The sequence below is a fragment of the Mobula hypostoma genome, chromosome 2, assembly GCF_963921235.1.
Source record: "Mobula hypostoma chromosome 2, sMobHyp1.1, whole genome shotgun sequence".
NCBI lineage: Eukaryota > Metazoa > Chordata > Chondrichthyes > Myliobatiformes > Myliobatidae > Mobula > Mobula hypostoma.
Genome location: NC_086098.1, coordinates 218,597,471 through 218,620,881, shown reverse-complemented (window position 1 = coordinate 218,620,881; position 23,411 = coordinate 218,597,471). Strand labels below are relative to the sequence as shown.

The 23,411-nt window shown below is 41.5% G+C and overlaps 1 protein-coding gene across 2 annotated transcripts in view; it reads right to left on the bottom strand.

Moving 5' to 3' along the window:
• Positions 1–4,853: 4,853 nt before the first annotated feature.
• LOC134336834 (protein-glutamine gamma-glutamyltransferase 2-like) overlaps positions 4,854–23,411 on the bottom strand; it is a 77,117-nt gene continuing 58,559 nt past the window's right edge. For both annotated transcript variants that reach the window (XM_063031385.1, XM_063031393.1), the window contains exons 8-13: positions 17,131–17,234; positions 16,526–16,768; positions 14,837–15,106; positions 14,269–14,429; positions 6,793–6,926; positions 4,854–6,254 (exon numbers count right to left, since the gene is read on the bottom strand). In XM_063031385.1, coding sequence (XP_062887455.1) covers positions 6,098–6,254; positions 6,793–6,926; positions 14,269–14,429; positions 14,837–15,106; positions 16,526–16,768; positions 17,131–17,234 — 1,069 coding nt within the window. In that variant the 3' untranslated portion in view covers positions 4,854–6,097. The remainder of the gene's footprint in view (positions 6,255–6,792; positions 6,927–14,268; positions 14,430–14,836; positions 15,107–16,525; positions 16,769–17,130; positions 17,235–23,411) is intronic.

Sequence of the window (23,411 nt, the reverse complement as noted above, 5' to 3'; positions counted from 1 at the left end):
TTGTAAAATTCATTGCTACAGGCAGCTGCAGAGACTAAGTCATTGGGTACGTTTAAGGCAGAGTTTGAATTGATTCCTGAAGGGTTATGGGGAGAAGGTAGGAGATTGGGGTTGAGAGGGATATGAATTAGCCATGATGAAATAGTGGAGCAGGCTCAGTGGGCCAAATGCCCTGATTCTGCTCCGAGAGCTTATGGTCTTATGGTTTAAGAAAGATCTCAGCAGTTTTTTTTTTCTTTGGCGATGGAGACAGAGATCTAGAAAGGGGAGAGAGAAGAGAGGTGTCAGAAATGGACCAAGTCAATTTAAGGGCAGGGTGGAAATCAGAGGCACATCTGAGGAAATTACGAAGCAGCACCAATGCAGTCATCGATGTTGCATGGATAGAGTTGGGGATCATTACAGGGGAACATGTAATGGAACATGGACTGCTCCATGGAGCCAATGATAAGTCAGGCGTAGCTGGAGCTCGTTCGGATGCCTGTGGCAACACCTTACGTTTGGAGAAAGTGGGAGGAGCTGCAAGAAAATTTGTTAAGTTTAGGACTAGTTCCATTAGACAGAGGAGGGTGACGATGGAGGGGAACTGATCAGGTTTGTTATCGAGAAAGAAGTGGAGAGCTTTAAGGCCTTCTCAATGGGGGATAGAAGTGTATAGGGACTGGGCATCCATGGTGAAAATGAGTTGATCAGAGCCAGAGAACCAATGTGGATAAAATGGAGTCAAGGTATGTTGACACGTGTTTAGTGGGGCAAGAACAGGCAGAAACAATGGACCTACCCGGACCGACAATTTAGTGGATCATAGGTAGGAGTTAGAAATGAGCATTGTGGGTTAAGGTAACTATGAGGTTGGTACAGTGGATGGGAGATTCCCAGAGTTGATGAGATTGGTGATGATGCAGGAGACAATGGCCTGATGGTCCTTTTCCAGGAGTGAGTAAGAGGAGGTGTCAGTGTTTGCCATCTGGCCTCAGCAAGGTAAAGGTCAGTCCACCACACTATGACAGCACGCTTTTCACTGCAGGTTTGATGGTGAGGTTGGGATTGGTGCAGAGAGAATGAAGGGCAATGCGTTCGGGGGGGTAAGGTTCGAAGAAGAGAGAGGAGTGCTGAAGTTGAGCCATTTGATGTCTTGTTGGCAATCAGCAATGAAAAGATCCAGAGCACGCAGGAAACTAGAGCAGGGTGTCTAAGAAGAGAGGGAGGGTTAGAGACAGGAGAAGGGATCATCTGTGTAGGCTGGGGAATCCTTGCCAAAGAAGGGGACTCTGAAACGGAGGTGACATAACAAGATCTTGACATCGTGGTGGGTCGTCATTATTCCCACTGAGCGTATTGCCCTCACCATCAAACACGCAGTGAAAGGGGAAGAAAGCGCAAGACAGATATATTCCAAAATAAGAAGAAATTTTTGAAAGGAAGAAGGACACTACCGTGGCTGACAAGTGAAGTCAAAGCCAAGGTAAAAGCAAAAGAGAGGACATACAAAGAATCCAAAGCAAATGGGAAAGTAGAGGATTGGGGAGCTTTTAAAAACTTGCAGAAGGAAACTAAGAAGGTCATTATGAAGGATAAGATGAATTATGAAAGGAAGCTGGCGACTAATATCAAAGAAGATACTGAAAGCTTTTTAAGTATATAAAGAGTAAAAGATTAGAGGGTAGATATAGGACCAATAGAAAATGACGCTGGAGACATTGTAATGAGACAATCAGAGATGGCAGAGGAACTGAAGGCCTATTTTGCATCAGTCTTCATAGTGGAAGACATCTGCGGTATACTGGACATTCAAGAGTGTCAGGGAAGTGAAGTATGTGCTGTGAAAATTACGACTGAGGAGGTGCTCAGGAAGCTTAATGGTCTGAGGGTGGATAAATCTCCTGGACCTGATGAAATGTACCCTCGGGTTTTGAAGGAAGTAGCTGGTGAGATTCCAGAGGCATTAACAATGACCTTTCATGAATCGATAGATTCTGGCATTGTACCAGATGACTGAGAAATTGCAAATGTTACTCTGCTATTTAAGAAGAATGGGGGGCATCAAAAAGGAAACCATAGACCTGTTAGCCTGACATCATCAGTTGGGAAGTGGTTGGAATCAATTGTATGGGATGAGATTATGGAATAGCTGGAGGCACATGACAAGATAGGTCAAAGCCAGCATGGTTTCCTGAAAGGAAAATCCTGCCTGACTAACCTACTGCAATTTTTTGAGGAAATTACAAGCAAGGTGGACAAAGGAGATGCAATAGGTGTGGTGTACTTGGATTTTCAGAAGGCCTTTGATACATGCTGCACATGAGGCTGCTTAGCAAGATAGGAGTCCATGGAATTATGGGGAAGTTACTAGCATCAGGGGAGCATTGGCTGATTGGCAGAAAACTGAGAGTGGGAATAAAGGGATCCTATTCTGGCTGGCTGCCGGTTACTAGTGGAGTTCCACAGGGGTCAGTGTAGGGACCGTTGCTTTTTACGATGTATGTCTATGATTTGGACTATGGGATTAATGGATTTGTGGCCAGGTTTGACAATGATACAAAGATAGGCAGAGGAGAGAGTAGTGTTGAGGAAACAGAGAGCCTGCAGAGGGACTTAGATAGTTTAGGGGGATGGGCTAAGAAGTGGCAAATGAAATACAGTGTTGGAATATGTAGAGTCAGGAACTTCATTGGAAGAAATAAATGGGCAGACTATTATTTAGATGGGGAGAGAATTCAAAATGCAGAAATGCAAAGGAACCTGGGAATCCTTGTGCAGGATAAAGGTTAACCTCCAGGTTGAGTCAGTGGTGAGGAAGACGAATGTGATGTTGACTTTCATTTCTAGAGGTATAGAATATAAGGGCAGGGATGTGATGTTGAGGCTCTATAAGGCAGTCGTGAGACCACACTTGGACTACTGTGTGCAGTTTTGGGCTCCTTATTTTAGAAAGGATATACTGGCACTGGAGAGGGTTCAAAGAAGATTCATGAGAATGATTCCAGGAATGAAAGAGTTACTGTATGAGGAACATCTGGCAGCTCTTGGGCTGTATTCCCTGGAGTTCAGGAGAATGAAGGGGGGATCTTATAGAAACATTCCAAATGTTTAAAGGCCTGAACAGATTAGATATGGCAAAGTTATTTCCCAGGGTAGGGAAGTCTAGGACAAGAAGGCAAGACTTCAGGATTGAAGGACGTCCATTTAGAGTAGAGATGCTGAGAAATTACTTTAGTCAGAGGGTGGTAAATCTGTGGAATTTGTTGCCATGAGCAGCTGTGGAGACCAAGTGAATGGGTGTATTTACGGCAGAGACTTGATAGGTTCTTGATTAGCCAGGGCATGAAAGGGTATGGGGAGAAGGCACGGGAGTGGGGATGACTGGAAGAATTGGATCCACCCATGATTGAATGGTGGGGCAGACTCAATGGATCGAATGCCCTACTTTTGCTCCTATGTCTAATGGTCTTATGATCAGCAAGGACAATAACTTCAGGCACCCTTCTGATGTCCTTGATAATGATTTCTCATATCAATGTGCCACAGCTTGTGATCATTAATTTTCAATGATCTGATTTGCACCTCAGGGAAAAAAATGACCTAGTTTCTCCTTTCCTTTGAGCTCTCCGGCAGCTGATGATTCTGCATACTCAGAAACAGGTGGAGCAGGTGGGTTGTCACAGGGTGGGTGGGTCACTTGGCTTTAGATATTTGTAACTAATTAAGCTTGGTTTCTATATGCTTCCATTATAGAGACTCATGATCCCACACAGAAGGGTTTTGGCCCGAAAAGTTGACTGTACTCTTTTCCTAGGTTCTGCCTGGTTTGCAGTTCCTCCAACATTGTGTGCGTGTTTCTCAGATTTCCAGCATCTGCAGGTTTTCTCTTTGTCAGCAGTTATTTCTCCAGTCTCGCAACAGGCCAACTATTTTCAGGGAATCTTACATATTTCACAGGACTTTAAGAATGTCATTGAAAAGGTTTCACTGTCCACCTGGAAATCTGTTTCAAAACTGTGGCTCAGAGAAGGGCTGATGTTTCAGAAAACTGATATCAGGAATGCAAGTGACATGGGCTGCCTGTGGTGTCTGAGAATGTTCAGAGCCTCAGTACTGGTCTGGGAGAGGACCTTGATAATCATGTAATGAACCTGTTAGTGAATCAGGGGTAATTTTTGGTAACTCTGCCGCTGGTACCTGGACAATGTTGTGTGGAGCTGTGGAGCGCTGCCGCAGGTTGCTCGTGTCTCTGTGCACACAGGCAGGAGGGCATCACTAATCTTCTGCAGTTTGTTTTGAGGACTTATCTCTCAGCACTCCTTTCCACAGTGAAACAAAGGGTTTATTTGCACATTGCAGGGTGGAGTATGAAAGAGTTGTTTTGTTCCACAATATAGAAAAATGAGAAGTGATCCCACTTTTGTTATTGGACAAGAGAAATGATTGACAAGTCAAATTTGTGAAGTTGTCAGCTATGAAATCTCTGCTTCCGTTTCCCCTTCTCAAACATAAGGAATAATATGAAGGAGCTTTGATGGGGATAGCTCATTAGATTCTTCTTAATCAGCTCAAGAAGATGCTAAAGAGGCACTGTTCCACATAAAATATTTAAAAATTAGTTGAAAAAACAAATACCTTCTCCTATTTACACTGTGTAGAAATAGCATTGTCTCTATATGCAATGTCCAAATGAATTATAACTTTTCAACAATAAATTTCATGTGGCTTCTCCTTACAGCCAAATGTAACTTTGAAGAACAGCCAGTGGAAGCTGCAAAGAAATAACGTATAAAACTTTTATCCAATGATAATCATAGATTTATTCAACATGGAAACAAGCCCTTTGGCCCAACTTATCCATGCCAGCTGTTCTTATTTCTTTCACATTCCCTTTGAAAACTGCAGATAAGGTCATGATTAGAGCCTGATAAAATAAGTTTAACGAATTCATTCTATGTATGGTTTATTTCAATCAGCTATCAAAAACAATGTCACCCAGAATAGCCACAATTAAAATCAGCAGTAATAAAAAAAATCCCAGTATATTGCCCTTATACTCATACAAATTCACATTTTATCATTTATTGAAAAATTGAAGAAAATGGAAGTCATACTACACCATATGTTGCACTTTGTGACCAATGGCAGAAATGAAAATGTTGCAAATGTTTGAAATCACATAATTAAATATTACAATTCAGTAATAAAAATGATGTGGTTTTAACGACCAGGTCACCTGCAAATTGATTGGAGTAAGTTGTCCGCAGGTAATGTCACTGAAGGAAGGGGCAAGGTTGGACAACAGATGAATTAAGAAACTCCAGATTGGTAAGTTAACATTTCCACATCAAAAGTTGATTGTGCTATTAAGCAATCAAAAATATGCAGCTCACAACAAATTCTGTAAAATGAGTTCTTTACAAAATCAGCTCAGAACATTTCAATTAGACCAAAGCTAGCTTCTTCCTTTTATCCACATTTCCCTCATCATTGATTGTCGACATATGGTGAATAGGTGAAAATAGGCAGGAGAAGAAACCACATTGTCATCGATGCAATCAGCCTCTTACCCTTAGTAAAGCACAAAGTCAAAATTTGTGCTCTGGAAATCACCATGAATCAGTTATCAGCTCAGTGACTGAACATCAATTTACAAATAATTCTTAGTAACTGACCAACAAGTATTTTACATCTAAGTGCAAAGGGAGAAATTAATTCCTCTCTTTAATGCCAAGTCAAGGAAACTAAACTTCCAATGACAGAATTGTGAAATTTTAAGAACTCAAGATTTTTAATTAGTTGAACAGTTTCAGATGTTTTTGCCACTAAGTGATATTGGTGATTCCACCACTACCCAAACCGAGTATTGGGGTAAACACAATTACATACAAGAGCGAGACAATCTAGAATCAGTGATTTCTCAAGCAGACAAGCATACAGTATACAAATCGCACAAGTAATAATGCTGAGAATGTATTTGCAACAAGTGAAAACCTCAAATGTGCCAACTAAAAGCAATATGCCTCTAATTTCTGCAAAAGTCTAAAATTCTAAAAAAAAATGGCTGAACAAATTTGTATTACATATTCTGTGAAATATCCCGGAACTTTTCGGATCATATTCCACCTTCTTGAACATCAATATTTAGATAACCTTTCACATCCTTCAGCTTGTCGCTATCAAAATCAGTGGTCAACTTCTTCAGTCCTGTTTTGCTGGGAATGAATGAAACCTTCTTTTTAATCACTTCTCCAGGATCTAACTGGCCAAGCCTAAAATAAAGTAAAATTTCAAAAAGAAATTATAAACTAAACTTAATTTTACCTACAAAACTATTTTCTAATGCATCTTCCCAGTACCATCCCCCAGTCTAATTGCTGAATAATTCACATATGTTTGTTTATCCTCATATATATTATTTAATTACACAGGTATACGATTCCAGATTAGACTTGAAAATACTACTTTGTGTATTTGGAACATAGTCGAAATCAAAGACAAGTTTATTGCAGAACGTAGAACAGAACACTATGGCCCTTGATGCTAGTGCCAAGCATGATGCCAAATTAAATTCATCTATTCTCCCTGCACAATATACAAAACCATCTAATCCCTACATATTCGTTTGCCAATCCAAAAAGCTCTTAAGCATTATTATGGTGTCTGCAATACTACATCATCTTGGTTTCTTATCCCAATTTGTTTGATTTTTATAGTGTCTTTGCAATCCATTTATTGCATACGTCTTGAGAATAAATGTCATATTTACTTTGGAAGCATGTGTTTTCCATTTTCAATATTTTCACTTACCCAATTTCCAACTGACCATCAATCAGACCAGCTCCCTCAAGAGTGAAGGTACAGTTGTTCAGTGGCACAGGTAAAAGATTTTCAAAACTGATTGCTACATTCAGCTTTTGTGAAACCACAGGTGTTCCTAATACCTGCAAAGACAAGCATTTTTTAAAGAACATCTAAAATATAAGGTTATTTATACTCCAAATTGCCCATACAGGAATGTGTCTGGAAAAGGGAGAAAGTAAGTTGCTATTTGCACCGTGAATGGTCAATGGCCGCCAGCAAGACAGCCCAGTGTTCAAACCCTTCACTAAAAAACTTATACCGCAGAGAATCATAGACATCTACAGCATGTTACAGGCCCTTCAGCCCACAATGTTGTGCCAACCACGTAACCTACTCTAGAAATTGCCTAGAATTACAATGCCCAGGTAACCTTCCATCTGTCTGTGGCTTAACAGACATAATATGGTCAGTATGTGTATTCTATAACATACAATACCCTTTTATACTTGGCATTCCCTTTACTAGTTTCACTTTGTCTGCCTTGGCTAACTTATCATTTTTATTGCATGTCTTGCATTCCTATGACTTTATCATTTTATCTTGTACTAATGTTTCCTTTTTAAAGACATATAGTATATTTATAAAGATAGATAGATTAGATAGATAGACATAGATATATACAGGTTATATAAAGGTTAGCATGATTATGCTTACAGACACATGGCTAAAAATCTCCTGGAGCTATTGCAGAAACAGAATCAGATGCCATTGACATATGTCATGGACTTTGTTGTTTTGTAGCAGCAGTGCAGTGCAAGACATGACAATTACTATAAATTGCAAATAAATCGTGTGAAAGAAGAATGGCAGGGAATTTTTCAAGGACTGTTCAGAAATCTGATCACAGAGGAGAAGAAGCTATTTCTAAGATGTTGAGTGTGGGTCTTCATGCTCTAATACCACCTCTCTTTTCTTAATTAAAAGAAAGGAGGTCCCAGGTAGTGACGGTCCTTAATGAAGAATGCCTTTTGAAGATGTCTTAGATGGTGTGGAGGGTTTTGCCTGCAAAGGAGCTGGCTGAATATTCCGCCCTCTGTAGTTTCTTTCAATCCTGCATATTGGAGCCACTAAGCACCGATCCCTGTGGGACCACACATCACAGCCTGCCAACATGGGTAAGTCCCATTACTCCCACACTTTGCTCTTTGTCTGTTAACCAATTCTCAATAGAGTAGGAATAAACAGGTGATGCATCATGATGCTTTGATGGGTAGACTGTCACTGAGATCATGTTGGACACCAACTGCTCAGAATCTATCTCAAGGATAAAATTGAGAGGAACATCTAATGATACAATTCCAAGGATTTGTTATAAGCTGTGATGTGGTTGCAAAGAGGCTTCAGGGGAGGATATAAGTTAAGATATACCAGTAGAAATGCTGGGTATTTATTAAGAAGTGAGTCGTTGAAAGATGTCAGCATCCATACATACATGGGAATAAATTAATCACTGACTGTTAAGTTGCAGGTAGAGAAAGCAATTAAAAGGCAAATGTGATGCTGCAGTTTATTATAAGAGTAGAGAAGATGACATATCCTGATTGTGTGTAAGGTGTGTGAGAGGCAAGGCCCTGGGGTTATTGTTGTAAAATTAGGGATCAGATATCAGTCATTCAGGACAAAGAGAGTACTGTACTGAGATTACTGGAGCCTTGTCAGAGATGTCGGCTTTACAGGGCGTCCTGAGAGAAAACTTTTGCCAAGTGACCTTGATATAACACAGCTGTTTTCTCATGACATCCAAAGAGACAGTCAAGGCAGGAAAAAAAATCAGAATAGCCGCAATTTCCCAGAAGGAGTGGTTAGATGCATCATCAACTGGCTCACCCTGACAGATTTCACATTGTGTGCATCAGGAAAATCATTTTGGAAGCTGTTGCTGAAGACGTGAAGTATGAAGTCAACTCTCTCTACAGCAACGCATACAAAATGCTGGAGGAACTCAGCAGGTCAGGCAAATCTATGAAAATTAATACACTGTCAACTTTTGGGACAGAGATTCTTATCAGGACTGGAAAGGAAGGGGGAAGATGTCAGAAGAACAAACGGAGGAGGGGAAGGAAACAAGTTAAAAGGTGATAGGTGAACCCAGCTGGGTTGGGGAGCTGATAGACGCAAAAGGCAAAGGGCTGGATGAGACGGAATCTGATGGAGAGGAGAGTGGATGACAGAGGAAAGGGAAGGAGGAGGAGCACAGGAGGAAGTTATTGGGAGGTGAGGTTAGAGGCCAGAGTTGAGAACTGAAGAAGAGGAAAGGGGGAGGGGAAACAGCTACTAGAAGTTGGACAAATGAATGTTCATGGCATCAGGTTAAAGGCTACCTAGATGGAACATAAAGTATTGCTTCTCCAACCAGAGAGTGACCTCAAGAGGAGGCCATTGACTGACATATCAAAATAGCAATGAAGACAGGAATTAAAATGGAGCGGCGGTGCTCTACAAAGCTGCTCCCCAATCCATGTCAGTTCTCAAGAATGTAGAGGAGGCCCCATCGGGAGCACCAGATACAGTAGATGACCCTAACAGGGTTCGCTGCTGAAGTGTTTCCTCACCTGAAAGAACTGTTTGGGGCCCTGAATGGGGGGCAGGGAGAAGGTGAATGGGTAGCTGTAGCACTTCTACCACTTGCAGGGATAGGTGGCAGGACGGAGATTAGTGGGAATGGATAAATGGACAAGGGAACCTTAGAAGGAGCGATCCCTGTGGAAAATGGAGAGTTGAGGGGAGGTAAAGATGTGTTTGGTGGTACATCCCATTGAAGATGACACAGGTTGCGGAGAATAATGTGTTGGATGCAGAAGCTCATGGGTGATAGGTGAAGACAAGGGGATCCCTATCCCTGTTAGGGCAGCAGGAATGGTGAGTGCAGATGTCTGTGTAGCCTCCTGGCAAGCCTCAGGCTCGCTCAACTCGCTTTCATCTAGTGGGAGCAGCCTTTGTCCCCGCCAAATTGGGTAATTAAGTTTGTGTGGATGCTGTGTGATGTACCCCACCCCGCCAAATAACAGACAATACACCATATGCAATTAAATGATTACACTTTATAGATCCTACTGGAACTATGTAATTAATAGAGGTAAAATATAAAAGGAAAGTAAAAGGCACCAAACTTATCAAAGTTCAACCACTTCATGCACAACAGTTGGAGCTAAAGTAACAGGCTCCTCTTTCCACCATTTGATCCCCTCTGACCTCCTTGACCCGCTGCCTGGGACCAACCACAGTGGTCGACCAGACACTCCACATGTGTCTGTCTTCGCCTCCTCTCCTCGCCAAAGACCATGGGCCTTGGACTTCCACTCGGGGTCAGTCCCATTGGCCAGCTTACAGCATCATGTCTCCTCTCTCTCCCCATCGTGCCTTATTCCATCAACACCCGTGAAAACAATAGCTTACAGACACACAAGAAAGAATAACATCTATCCCAATTGGTTTGTTCCTCCTCTTATTAATAATATAACCCAAACAAGCAATAAGAAAGAGAGAGAAAGAACTCCTTACATCGCAGTTATTACAGAAAAGCCATTTTAATTATAACATTACAAAGAAGCCATTTTGTTAGCCTTCGCAGTAACATAGAAGAAGATACCCTTTACATCTGGAAAATGGAGGATAAATGGGTGAGAGAAAGCCAGAGAGTAGTGAATCTGTGAAATTCATTGCTACAGGCAGCTGCAGAGACTAAGTCATTGGGTACGTTTAAGGCAGAGTTTGAATTGATTCCTGAAGGGTTATGGGGAGAAGGTAGGAGATTGGGGTTGAGAGGGATATGAATTAGCCATGATGAAATAGTGGAGCAGGCTCAGTGGGCCAAATGCCCTGATTCTGCTCCGAGAGCTTATGGTCTTATGGTTTAAGAAAGATCTCAGCAGTTTTTTTTTCTTTGGCGGTGGAGACAGAGATCTAGAAAGGGGAGAGAGAAGAGAGGTGTCAGAAATGGACCAAGTCAATTTAAGGGCAGGGTGGAAATCAGAGGCACATCTGAGGAAATTATAAAGCAGCACCAATGCAGTCATCGATGTTGCATGGATAGAGTTGGAGATCATTACAGGGGAACATGTAATGGAACATGGACTGCTCCATGGAGCCAATGGTAAGTCAGGCGTAGCTGGAGCTCGTTCGGATGCCTGTGGCAACACCTTATGTTTGGAGAAAGTGGGAGGAGCTGCAAGAAAATTTGTTAAGGTTAGGACTAGTTCCATTAGACGGAGGAGGGTGATGATGGAGGGGAACTGATCAGGTTTGTTATCGAGAAAGAAGTGGAGAGCTTTAAGGCCTTCTCAATGGGGGATAGAAGTGTATAGGGACTGGGCATCCATGGTGAAAATGAGTTGATCAGAGCCAGAGAACCAATGTGGATAAAATGGAGTCAAGGTATGTTGACACGTGTTTAGTGGGGCAAGAACAGGCAGAAACAATGGACCTACCCGGACCGACAATTTAGTGGATCATAGGTAGGAGTTAGAAATGAGCATTGTGGGTTAAGGTAACTATGAGGTTGGTACAGTGGATGGGAGATTCCCAGAGTTGATGAGATTGGTGATGATGCAGGAGACAATGGCCTGATGGTCCTTTTCCAGGAGTGAGTAAGAGGAGGTGTCAGTGTTTGCCATCTGGCCTCAGCAAGGTAAAGGTCAGTCCACCACACTACGACAGCACGCTTTTCACTGCAGGTTTGATGGCGAGGTTGGGATTGGTGCAGAGAGAATGAACGGCAATGCGTTCGGGGGGGGTGAGGTTCGAAGAAGAGAGAGGAGTGCTGAAGTTGAGCCATTTGATGTCTTGTTGGCAATCAGCAATGAAAAGATCTAGAGCACGCAGGAAACCAGAGCAGGGTGTCTAAGAAGAGAGGGAGGGTTAGAGACAGGAGAAGGAGTCATCTGTGTGGGCTGGGGAATCCTTGCCAAAGAAGTGGACTCAGAAACGGAGGTGACATAGCAAGATCTTGACATCGTGGTGGGTCGTCATTATCTCCACTGAACGCATTGCCTTCACCATCAAACCCGCAGTGAAAGGGGTGCTGTCGTAGTGTGGTGGTCTGATCTCTACCTTTGCTGAGGCCAGATGGCGACGCTGACACCTCCTCTTACTTACCCCTGGAAAAGGACCACACTCAGGACAGTCAGGCCATTGTGTCCTGTACCATCACCAATCTCATCACCTCAGAAAGGAGAAGGTCAGGTGGAATGGTGAAGAGGTGACAGGGATTAGAGAGAGGAAGAGATTAGAGCAGGGGAAGAGAGTTGGTGGTGTCAGAAGTGGGGAGGGTTGAGAAGTTTAGGGAAGATGGGATGGAAGGAAGATTGATGCTTGAAAGACCCAGGGTTGGGGTGCAGTGGTTGGGAGAGGTGGAGCCCAGGGGCCCAGCAGCTGTGAGGAATGTCTCCGTTGGAAGTGGAGGTGGCTGAGATCACTACTGAAGAATCCAGAGTCATTGGAACTGGGGTTAGTGATGGTGATATCTGCAGTCTGGAGACATCCAAAGTCATTGGAACTGGGGTTGGTGATGATGATATCTGCAGTCTGGAGACATCCAGAGTTGTTGGAACTGGGGTTAGTGATGGTGATATCTGCAGTCTGAAGACATCCAGAGTCATTGGAACTGGGGTTGGTGATGGAGACATCCAGGGCTGTCAAAACCGGAGTTAAGGATGGTAGGATATATATAGTCGGGAGGTTTCTGATCAAATCAATGTCCAAGCTGGAGGTAGCAGGGGCCATGTTCTGGAGGAGTCCAGGGCTATCGGAACTGGGGTTGAAGACAGCGGGATTTGCGGTCTGGAGTCATCCAATAGAATAGCTGTCCAAGTGGGAGGCAGCTGGGTGCTGCAAACTAGAGATAGGCAATATTCCAATCATTCCTCTCTACAACTCTTTCTTAACTTTATCTACCGTCTGCCTTTTTTCCATGAGACACACAAAATTGAAGATGGTGGCGCGCCTGCGCTTGCGCAGCCCTCCGGTGAAAAATGCTGTCGTATCTGTTAAATAGGGGCCGTGGACAATTCTGATTTGATGGAGAATGAACGTGAAAGCACAGAGGAACATCTGGAGAAATTTCTGAAATGCTCGTACGCTGCTGTCATTACTGCGTGGTCGGGAATCTTTCGGAGGGTAGGCCTCAAAATCCCTGGCCTTGCCTGCTTTTGGCGACCAAGAAGGAGGTCGAATTGTTTGGACAGTGATGGCGCTCAGTACTCGGTGTCGGAGAGCTGATCAGAGCTCGAAGTTTTCGGATGACTCAGAGTCGGACTGTGGTCGGCATGGCAGGGAGAGTTTTTCTTCCTTCTCCCGTCTGCATGAGATGTGGGACATTTGAGAGACTTTGAATGTTATTGTGCTCAGGGACTTCTTCATCAAGTTATGGTATTGTTGCACTGTTGTAACTATATGTTATAATTATGTAGTTTTGTCAGTTTTTTTCAGTGTTGGTCTGTCCTGTGTTTTGTGATATCACACCGGAGGAAGTATTGTATCATTTCTTAATGCATGCATTACTAAATGACAATAAAAGAGGACTGTGTGTCTTCTTCATAATCTAAGTGGGATCAGTATCCTTCAGGACCTGCAGGCCTGGTTCTCCGAGGACTACCTGATTTTAAGAAAGATGGGATGGTGGTCCCCAATCCTTTGGGTTTCATGCAAAATAATGGGAGGTCCATGTCCCAAATAATGTCAGAACTGGGAGCAAGGAATCAGGTTAGAGTTGGTAGCAGTGAACTTCTTGGTTTGAGTAATGCCCATCTTTATCACAAAGAACTCTATTAAAGAAAATCCTTCAGCATAAAGATCTATTAGATCACCATCCTTGCCTCAGTGTCCGCCCAGATTCTTCTCTTGCTGGCAACAGGTATGAAATTGAGGGCTTCCCAGACAAAGCAGGTGTTGTAAAGGACAGTGAAATTGGAGGCAGCATGGGGAGGAAATGCATTGGAGTCTGGTCAGAAGGGAATGGGACAGCATTGTCTCTGAGATTAATGTGTGAACCATTGGTGCTGATTTTCCATATTTATGATTTTTTCTCTCAGTGGCCTTTCGAGTTTAATGGCTGTATTAAGATAATTAACAATTGAATCATGCACTCTGCTTCCCTTTTTCATTTATCACTTCATGCAATCCCTACACTTGCAGGGGATATTTTAGCACATTGAACCCTGTTGTGGCCTTCCACACCAAGCTTTGATCACAAGATAAATGCCGACACCTCTCTCTTATTGTTGAAATACAATAATGACGGTTCTCAGCCTGACAATGCTCAGTCAGGTTGTAAATCTACATAACCATCAATAAGAAAAAAATTCATCCACAACAAGGAGAAACAGCTTTGTGTTTTTATGGTTCTAATTGTTGAAGGTAAATTTAAAAAGGAAGAGAAAAAGTTAACATTTAGCACAAGCAGAGGGTCATCTTTCTGGCCATTACCTGCATTGTAATATCAGGATTAATCAAGGAGATATCCTTCAATGCAAATACACTTTCGTGCGTTTCTCCATCAATTGCAAGAGCTGTCAGCCTGATTAGATTATACTTGTCAAGAAACTCCCCATACTCTTCATAGGTCAGTTCCATTTCCACTATTTTTTCTGCAATACCAATGGACATATTAAGAAGTTATCAAAAAAGTAGAACTTTGAACATGCCATATTGATTTCAGAAATCAATGGTTACTTTCAATTAATAGATGGCTAATTCATGGAAATCACTCAAATATATTTTTTGGATGTGAATCATATCATTGCATAGATATCTTATATTTTTAGATCAACCTCATGTTGTCCATCTTTTTGCTAAAAAGGAATGTTGATGCTTTAACCAGAAATATTCTGTCCATTAATTAATGGACTACTTTATTTCAGCAGCTTGCTCATTATATCACTGGTTTACCCAGAAGTACAAGCAATAAAAATATAGCCAATCCTTGATTAAATCTGTCCCAATTGTATGCAGTAATTATCTGGATGAAGTCAATTCACAGTAAGAGTATTCTTACCCTCATTGAAATGAACAGTGATATCCTCCTGATACTTCTTTATACATATTCCTCTGGAGTGCTTACTGTATTTCTTTTTGAAAGCACTTAATTTGAATGTGTAAACCTTATTCTTTGAATTCTTGTTGGAGATGACGGCAGATATTTTAACATTGGCTCCATTGTAATTTGGACCATCAGCCTTCAAATACAAGTCAAGTTGTTTCTGTGGCTTCTGAGCGACCCTTCTTTTGTCAGCCATTTTAACAACATGTCTTTCTAGATGGGAGCCTTAAAAACAAATGAGTAAGTATGAGTAAATATGATACAAGCAAAATTCTAAACTGTTTTGTTATAAACACTGATGGATAGTAAGCCTTTAAACTATTTCAAAGGACTGGCTGAGATTGCAAGATGACAACCCAGCAGAAGTTATCACATTCGACTATGCAACAGCACCTTCAGAGATTACCAGCCTGCTGGCTATGTGCATGACTGTATGCATTGCAGCATTACGGAGATCATTTTTGATTATTGAGTGAGGGTGGACAGGCTAGCTGAGAGGAAATGGAATAACCATGGCACCAAAAGCATTTCAGGAATTTGACACTATCTAAGACAAAGCAGCTCACTTGCTAGGGTCCATCCATCACCCTAACATTCATTCTCTCCTCCACCAGAACACAGTAGCTGTACCAATTAAAATTTACAAAATGCACTGCTCTTCTCTTCCACAGATAGGGCAGGTGATAACCTGCAACTTATTCTGTTGCATATTTAATATTTGAGTAATATTGTAAGTATTGTTTGATTAAGCATTCTTGTTCGTTTAAATAATTAATTACAGGTTATATGTAAAAATGCGTGTTTTGCATACACCATCACGCCTCCACGTGATACGTGCATGCCTTGCTTGAAGTAAAAAAATTAAAGTTAGAAATGCATTTCAGCCTCCTTTGTGTTTCCTTTCAATTAATTTTATTTTTTGTGTTAGAAACATAACAAATTTGATTTCAATATCTGAGAGATCTGTATCGGTATATGGATGAGGGAGTATAGAGGTCTATGGGCTAGGTGCAGGTCGATGGAACTAAGCAGAATACCAGTTTGGCATGGACTGGATTGGCTAAAAGGCCTATTTCTGCTGTTGGGCATTATGATGCTATAATTTTACTGGGCCTCTCCTTTCTCAAGAAGATTCTCAAATGCTCTTTCTTCATTGAGTAGACATGGACCACAGGTTCCCAGAATCAGCAGAGATGTTGCATTTTCTTCAAGGGGATTTTGAATCTATCCCTTAAACCTTTTTATCTGCTCACCAATTAATGCCTTCCCTTGGAGCAGATTAGAATAGACTTTCTGTGCTGGGGTCTAATATCGTATCTAATTCTGGGGTCTAATATTCAAGTGATATGGCCTGCCCAGCACAATTAATGAAGTGTGACATATACCTCACAATGGGGGATGAAGTTCCTGGGAAATTCCATGGAATTGATAGTGGTTCCATGCCAGATATTGTTTTTAAATAAATTATTATCAGAATTCCATCAAACATTTTAAATCTGATTGGCAGCAGAAGATGTTCTCAGCACTGCAAATTAATCCACATACAAAGTTACGCAAGTTTTTTCAATTGTCCATTCAGTCTTGTCATTTACCGAGGTGTAGTTGTCAATGGTAATCTGGGTAGATGAAAGTATTTTCTCTTACCTTCTGAATACTTATAATTGTTCGTGATATCTTCACGTTCATCACTACCAACACACTTGGTGCTGATCTTTTGTCCAACGTGTTTGGTGTCGGAGTCAATTTTCATCCTTTTCCCCTTATCAGAACAAATCCATGTCACACAGTCTGCATTGACTTCAGCAAATATAAAGGGAACATCATAGAGTACATCTATGTCCCCTTCTTTGATAGCTTTAACTGGGGCTGGGCCACAGCAGTAAACTCCTATCAAAAGAAATGGTTGTTTAAAAACCACTCTAAGTGAATTTAACAAGTGTATTTACTATTTACCAAACATGATTATGCTTTTTTAAATCACATCCCTTCAGTTATGTCTGCACAACTTTCTTATTCAAAACTATAATGAAATTGGGTAGTCTGAATATAACTTGATAACCATATGCTTTTTCCTAGAAAAGTTAAATATATCATCTTCCAAGTGCTGGAAATTCGAATGGTAAGGCATAAGTTCCTGCTTACTCTAGATGTTAAAATAACTACTATTGATTTAATTCTCATGTATTATGTCACAACCTACAATAGCTTTCAAATCTTAAGAGTGCAAATGCTGCTAATTTCTTGCTTGCCTTCACTTTTTTCTTGTGGTGTTGGGTCAAGTGCCTGCCATCCATCATTGCCAGGCCTCAGATCATATCGTGCCATCCAAGATTCTATCCAGACATGGAAATTCCTTAAAAAACATAGCAACAGACACATCAAGAATAATTACACTCATACAGAAATAGAATCCCATTAAACAGATCATGTTATTAATGGCGAAGTGGTCATACCCTAAACTAATGCAATACATGACTTCACGATAAACACGATAGTTTACTTACGGAAGGTCAGGACAAGAGAAAGATGTGGTCAGCTTATTCTTGCAAACTCTTTAGAGATGCAACAATCTGTCTGCACCTACCCGAAGATTAATTAACTCATTGGTTCACACTTTCAAATCTGTCATCATAGGGATTTGTGACATTCCAATGTATGATTTGCGGTCACACTCACGTGCTCGGATTGCCCTCTCTGTGGCAAGTAAAGATCATGATGACACTGGCAGCTGGCTGCTGGATCAGCAGATCATTGCCTTATTGCTGAATCAGAGAGGTTATTGTGGTTCTCTGTTCATGGGCAAACAGTTTGATTTCATTTTAGTTGAAAAGAAGAGAGAGTGGGATGTTAAACTCTCACATTTGGCAGTGTCGCTGGCTACCTAAGCAAGCAAGCAGCTATCAACTGTACCTGTGCAACTACCTGAGCTTCAGTTACCAGCGGATACCTTTCTCACTTCTTAAATACAGTTGTTGAACATGGAGGAATTTCATGGTGATCAGTTCCAAGTTCACTGGAAGCAGCTGAGGGAGCTTCTCCTGCTCTCAGAGGTAAATACCAGGGGGACAATCAGCACCATTAGATCCATAGCTACTGACACTGTTTTGGAATCTAACCGTAGTTGCTGAATGAAGCTGTACAGAGAGCATTTGGCCTCCATTATATGGAGGTTCATAGCCTGCATCAGTCCAAGGGCACTGTGCAGATCACATTAGGTGCTTGAAGTCATCAAATTGAGGCAGCTGGTAAGAGAGGAGAAACAGCATGTGGGCAGAGTCTGAAGTGAGCAGAAGAACAGCAGAAGCACAACATCCCAGATCAATATTACTGCCAGAGTGAGGAAATGGCCACTAGGATGATGAGGAACTTTATGATAAAATGTGTTTTTCATAAGAAGCCTCATAAAATAACAGTACCCAACACAAAACTAGTGCCAAGATCCTCACCCTCTCCCTCAACAAATAAATCATGAGTGTTACATCAAAAATCATTTTCGAAAGTCCAATAATGCAAACTGTTCCCATAATATTGCTGTTCAAGTCCCACTTGATTGATTGTAACAACACAACCCAGTTACTTAAATGGCACATTTCAGCATCTGATTATTTCCCAATGAATGGCACTTTCTGTATTTAAATCCAATTTATGCACAATACCCTTCCTTTGGAGTAGCTTTGTTCTGCAAGCGTAAACATTGTTCTTCACATATTTCATCCTATTATCATATTCCGTAATGACATAGGAGGCCACTTGGCCCTTGTCTGTCCACGCTGACTGCAGAGGAATCCCTCAATACTAATCTCCCATCTGCACCACATTATCTCACACATGACATGAACTCCCCACCCCACCAACACCGATGGAAACTTACAGCAGCCAATTGACCCAGCAACCTTTGAGATGTTGGATGAAACTAGAGAACCTCAGAGAAGCTGGGACCATGTGCAAACTGCACCTGAATTCAGAATCCAACCGACGCTGCTGGAGCTGTGAGACACTTGCACTACCTGCAGCACCATTGGTCAAGGCTTGAACAATATGAGTCCTGCCTCAATGTCTACCATCCCGTTGCACTCACATCCGTCATCATAAAGTGTTTGAAGAGGCTCGTCATGAGGCACATCAGATCCCTGCTGCCCCCCTCATTGGACCCCCTGCAGTTCGCGTACTGTCCCAACTGTTCAACAGACAATGCCATTGCCATCACCCTCTACCTGGCCCTAACCCACCTGGACAGAAAAGACACGTACATTCAAATGCTGTTCATAGACTTCAGTTCAGCATTCAAAACAATCATTCCTCAGAATCTAATTGGAAAGCTGAGCCTACTGGGCCCAAACACCTCTCTCTGCAACTGGATCCTAGACTTCCTGATTGGGAGACCTCAGTCAGTTCAGATTGGAAGCAGCATTTCCAACACCATCACACTGAGCACAGGGCCCCCCAGGGCTGTGTGCTCAGTCCACTGCTGTTCACTCTGCTGACTTACGACAGTGCTGCAACACACAGCTTGAACCACATCACCAAGTTCGTCGATGACATGACCGTGGTTGGTCTCATCAGCAAGAACAATGAGTCAGCATACAGAGAGGAGGTGCAGCAGCTAATGGACTGGTGCAGAGCCAACAACCTGTCTCTGAATGCGAACAAAACAAAAGAGATAGTTGTTGACTTCAGGAGGACACGGAGTGACCACTCTCCGCTGAACATCGACGATTCCCCAATACAGATTGGTAAGAGCACCAAATTTCTTGGTGTTTGCCTTGCAGAGAATCACACCTGGTCCCTCAACACCAGCTCCATAGCAAAGAAAGCCCAGCAGCGTCTCTAGTTTCTGTGAAGGCTGAGAAAAGTCCATCTCCCACCCCCCATCCTCACCACATTATACAGAGGTTGTATTGAGAGCATCCTGAGCAGCTGCATCACTGCCTGGTTCAGAAATTGCACCATCTCGGATCGCAAGACCCTGCAGCAGATAGTGAGGTCAGCTGAGAAGATCATTGGGGTCTCTCTTCCCGCCATTACAGACATTTACACCACACGCTGCATCCACAAATCAAACAGCATTATGAAGGACTCCACGCACCTCTCATACAAACTCTTCTCCCTCCTGCCATCTGGCAAAAGGCACCGAAGCATTCGGGCTCTCATGACCAGACTATGTAACAGTTTCTTCCCCCAAGCCATCAGGCTCCTCAATACCCAGAGTCTAGACTGACACCAACCTACTGCCCTCTACTGTGCCTATTGTCTTGTTTATTATTTATAGTAATGCCTGTTTTGTGCACTTTATGCAGTCCTGGGTAGTTCTGTAGTCTAGTGTAGTTTTGGGGTTGTTTTACATAGTTCAGTGTAGTTTTTGTATTGTTTCATGTAGCACCATGGTCCTGAAAAACGTTGTCTCATTTTTACTGTGTACTATGCCTGCAGTTATGGTCGAAATGACAATAAAAAGTGACTTGACTTGAATATCAGCTGCTCAACACTGATAATCACTGAAGTATTGATTGCATTGCTGTATAATGGGTCGGGAGAGTACTCGGCCTGGGATGTTGTCTAGCCTCGCCGCCTTATGGGGGCGAATCTCTGCAGAGTCCTTCTCACCCACTAAGCCACCTCTGCACAGCTCCCATCACCACTACGTTATCATTTTCTTTCAGTCACCTTATGTACAGATATCCTGAGCCTTGTATCACTTTATGGACATACAATCAATCTATGTATATAACCTACCTTATATATTTACTGTATATCTATTGTTTGTTTAATTATTATAGCATTGCTTATCTCATTTTTTTGTGTTGTATCAGATCTGGAGAAACAATTATTTCATTCTCCTTTACATTTAATATTGTGTATTTAATATTTCAATAATATTTGAATAATCTTGCAAATGCATTGTTTAATTAAGCATTCTTGTTTCTTTAAATAATTCATTATGGGAATTGGAACAGTATTATGGGTTATATGTAGAGTACATGAATTGCATACATCATCATGCTACCATGTGATAAGTGCACAGCTTATATAAAGCAAAGATGAAGTTACACCCATATTTTCAAATGCCTGTGTCTTCCTTTGAATTAGTTTTACATTTTGAAGTTACAAAACATAGCATTGGCAATGAGGTATTTGTAAAATGAACCTGACACGGCTACCAACCTGTTAAAGTGCAGCGAAACATTCAAAATAAAATAAAACGCAACTAGAATCAGTCAAGTTACAGGAAGTAAGTGATCTTTGGAAGGAGAGACACAAATCGACATTTTTTAAATTGTAAGAAAACAGAAAAATTCAGGGTTCATAAAGAGTGAGTACCAGGTGATAATAATCATTTAAAAATCAGAAATGGCTGGCTACGTCGGCAAGATTGATGAGTTTGGTTATACAATGGGTAATCAGTTCATGTGTACTGATCTATTGGAACAGTATTTTGAAGCAAATGAAGTAACCAATGAAAGGCGAGAGCCAATTTTGCTAAGTGTATTGGGTTTAAAGTCATACAGTTTCTCTTGAAATTTGACTACTCCAACCAAACCTGCAGAAATTAGCTTTCCTGATACAGCCAAAGCAATGCAGAAACACTTTGAACTGAAGCCATTGTTGAATGCAGAACACTTTAGGTTTCATAAGCAGAATCAAAAAAAAGGGAAGTCCATTTCAGCGTACAGTGCATGGTTGAATTGAAGAGATTGTTTGAGCATTGTAAGTTTGGTAATGGGTTTAATGATGCACTAAGAGGCAGTTTAGTTTGTGGAATCTTAAAAGAAAGCATTCAAAAATGGCTCCTAACTGAAGAATAGTCTACATTTAAAGGAGCAGTGGAAATTGCTGTTTCAATGGAAACGGCAGACAGAGATTCAATTGAGTTGCAGTCAGGAATGAAAGTGAGTGTGAATAAAACTTCAGCATCTAAACAGAAACCAGACTGACCAAACAAGTTGTGTTATCATTGTGATGGAGGCTCACATGCACCAAACAAACTCGCAGAAAGTACAATAAAGTAGGACACATACAAAGAGCATGTCGGGCAGACAAAAATAAATGGAGTGCACAAAGAAGAGAAGAAGCTAATGAAGTGAAGTATCAGTTTCAAAAAGAGCACTAATCTGCACACCGTCCGCAAAAAATCTGATAATGATGAAAGTGGCACAGAATTGTGAGGCCTTGAGATTGACAGTGTGAAAACTAACAATAGACAAGCAATATGATTTCAACAGCAAATTAATTAAAATGGAATTGGACATTGGTTCAGCAATTTTGGTCATTCCACAAAATGAACCTGAGAGGCATTTCAAAAATACTAAACTGAAGCCTGCAGATATTGAACTAAGAACTGAAACTGGAGAAAAGTTAACTCCTGTGGGAATGATATTTGTGACAGTGAAATACAACAACCAACAAACCACATTGAGCTTGTATGTGGTAAAAACAGGAGGACCAGCAATGTGGGGCTGTGATTGGCTGAGACAACTACAACCTGATTGGAGATCCATCCACCATTTGCATACCATCCCCAGCAATGAAGCCAGCTGAAAGTGAATTAAGAAAGATAATGGTTCATGCTACAACTGTCTCCATGCCATACACCATGAAACATTGCCCAAAAGAGTACAATCAGGTGATGGTGCCAACCTCTGTGCCTCAGGTGAGAAAGCAGATTGGACCAAGGAAGTGTCATGCTGCTCAGAAGATGGGTGGAAATGACAAAAACAGTGGTCCGACTAGAACAGTGTTTCTGAGCAACATACCTGAGAAAGCTTCCGATATGTTAACCAGGCAGTTATTTGCAAAACGTGGCTTGGTTTTAGTGCTAGGAGTTTCAGAAAAGTTGCAAGCATTCAGCTTTTGTGAGTATAAAGAACCAGAATCTACTCTGCATGCGTTAAGATTATTGCATGAACTTCAAGAGGGAGACAAAAAGCTGCTTGTAAAAGTGGATGCAAAGACCAAAGCCCATGAGTGGAAGGCCAAAAAGAAATGAGTCAATGGAGATGAAAAAACAGAAGATTCGTCAGTTGCTGTTGTGGATGAGGAAACCAAGAAGAAAAATCAAATTGTAAAAGGAGCAATAGAAGGATTAATAACAGAATACTCCAGTGAACTAAATGTACCTCTCAAAGATCAAGATGCACAAACTATAAAAAGAAAAATAAAAAAGAAATATGGCTATTGCTGTCAGATCGATATCCTGCAGTCTCAGAGTCAACTCCAACAACCACCACGAAGGGGACCATAGAACCTGAGATTGTCTGACAGCCACAAGTCTCACCTGTCAAGCAGAGGGATCCCCCTTATCTGGAAAGGCGTTATCCCTCGAGAGTAAGAAATCCTTCATAGTGATTAAATCTTTTGGCCTGAATGGGACAATTTAAAATGTACCATGCTGTAGATGTCTGTATATAGTAGTTGCATTATATAGTATAGTGTGTATATAGTTGAGATGCATTTTGGGTTGGAGTTTATAGCTAAGCAGGGAGAAATATTGTGTTGTTTAATATTTCAATGATATTTAAGTAATTTTGTATAT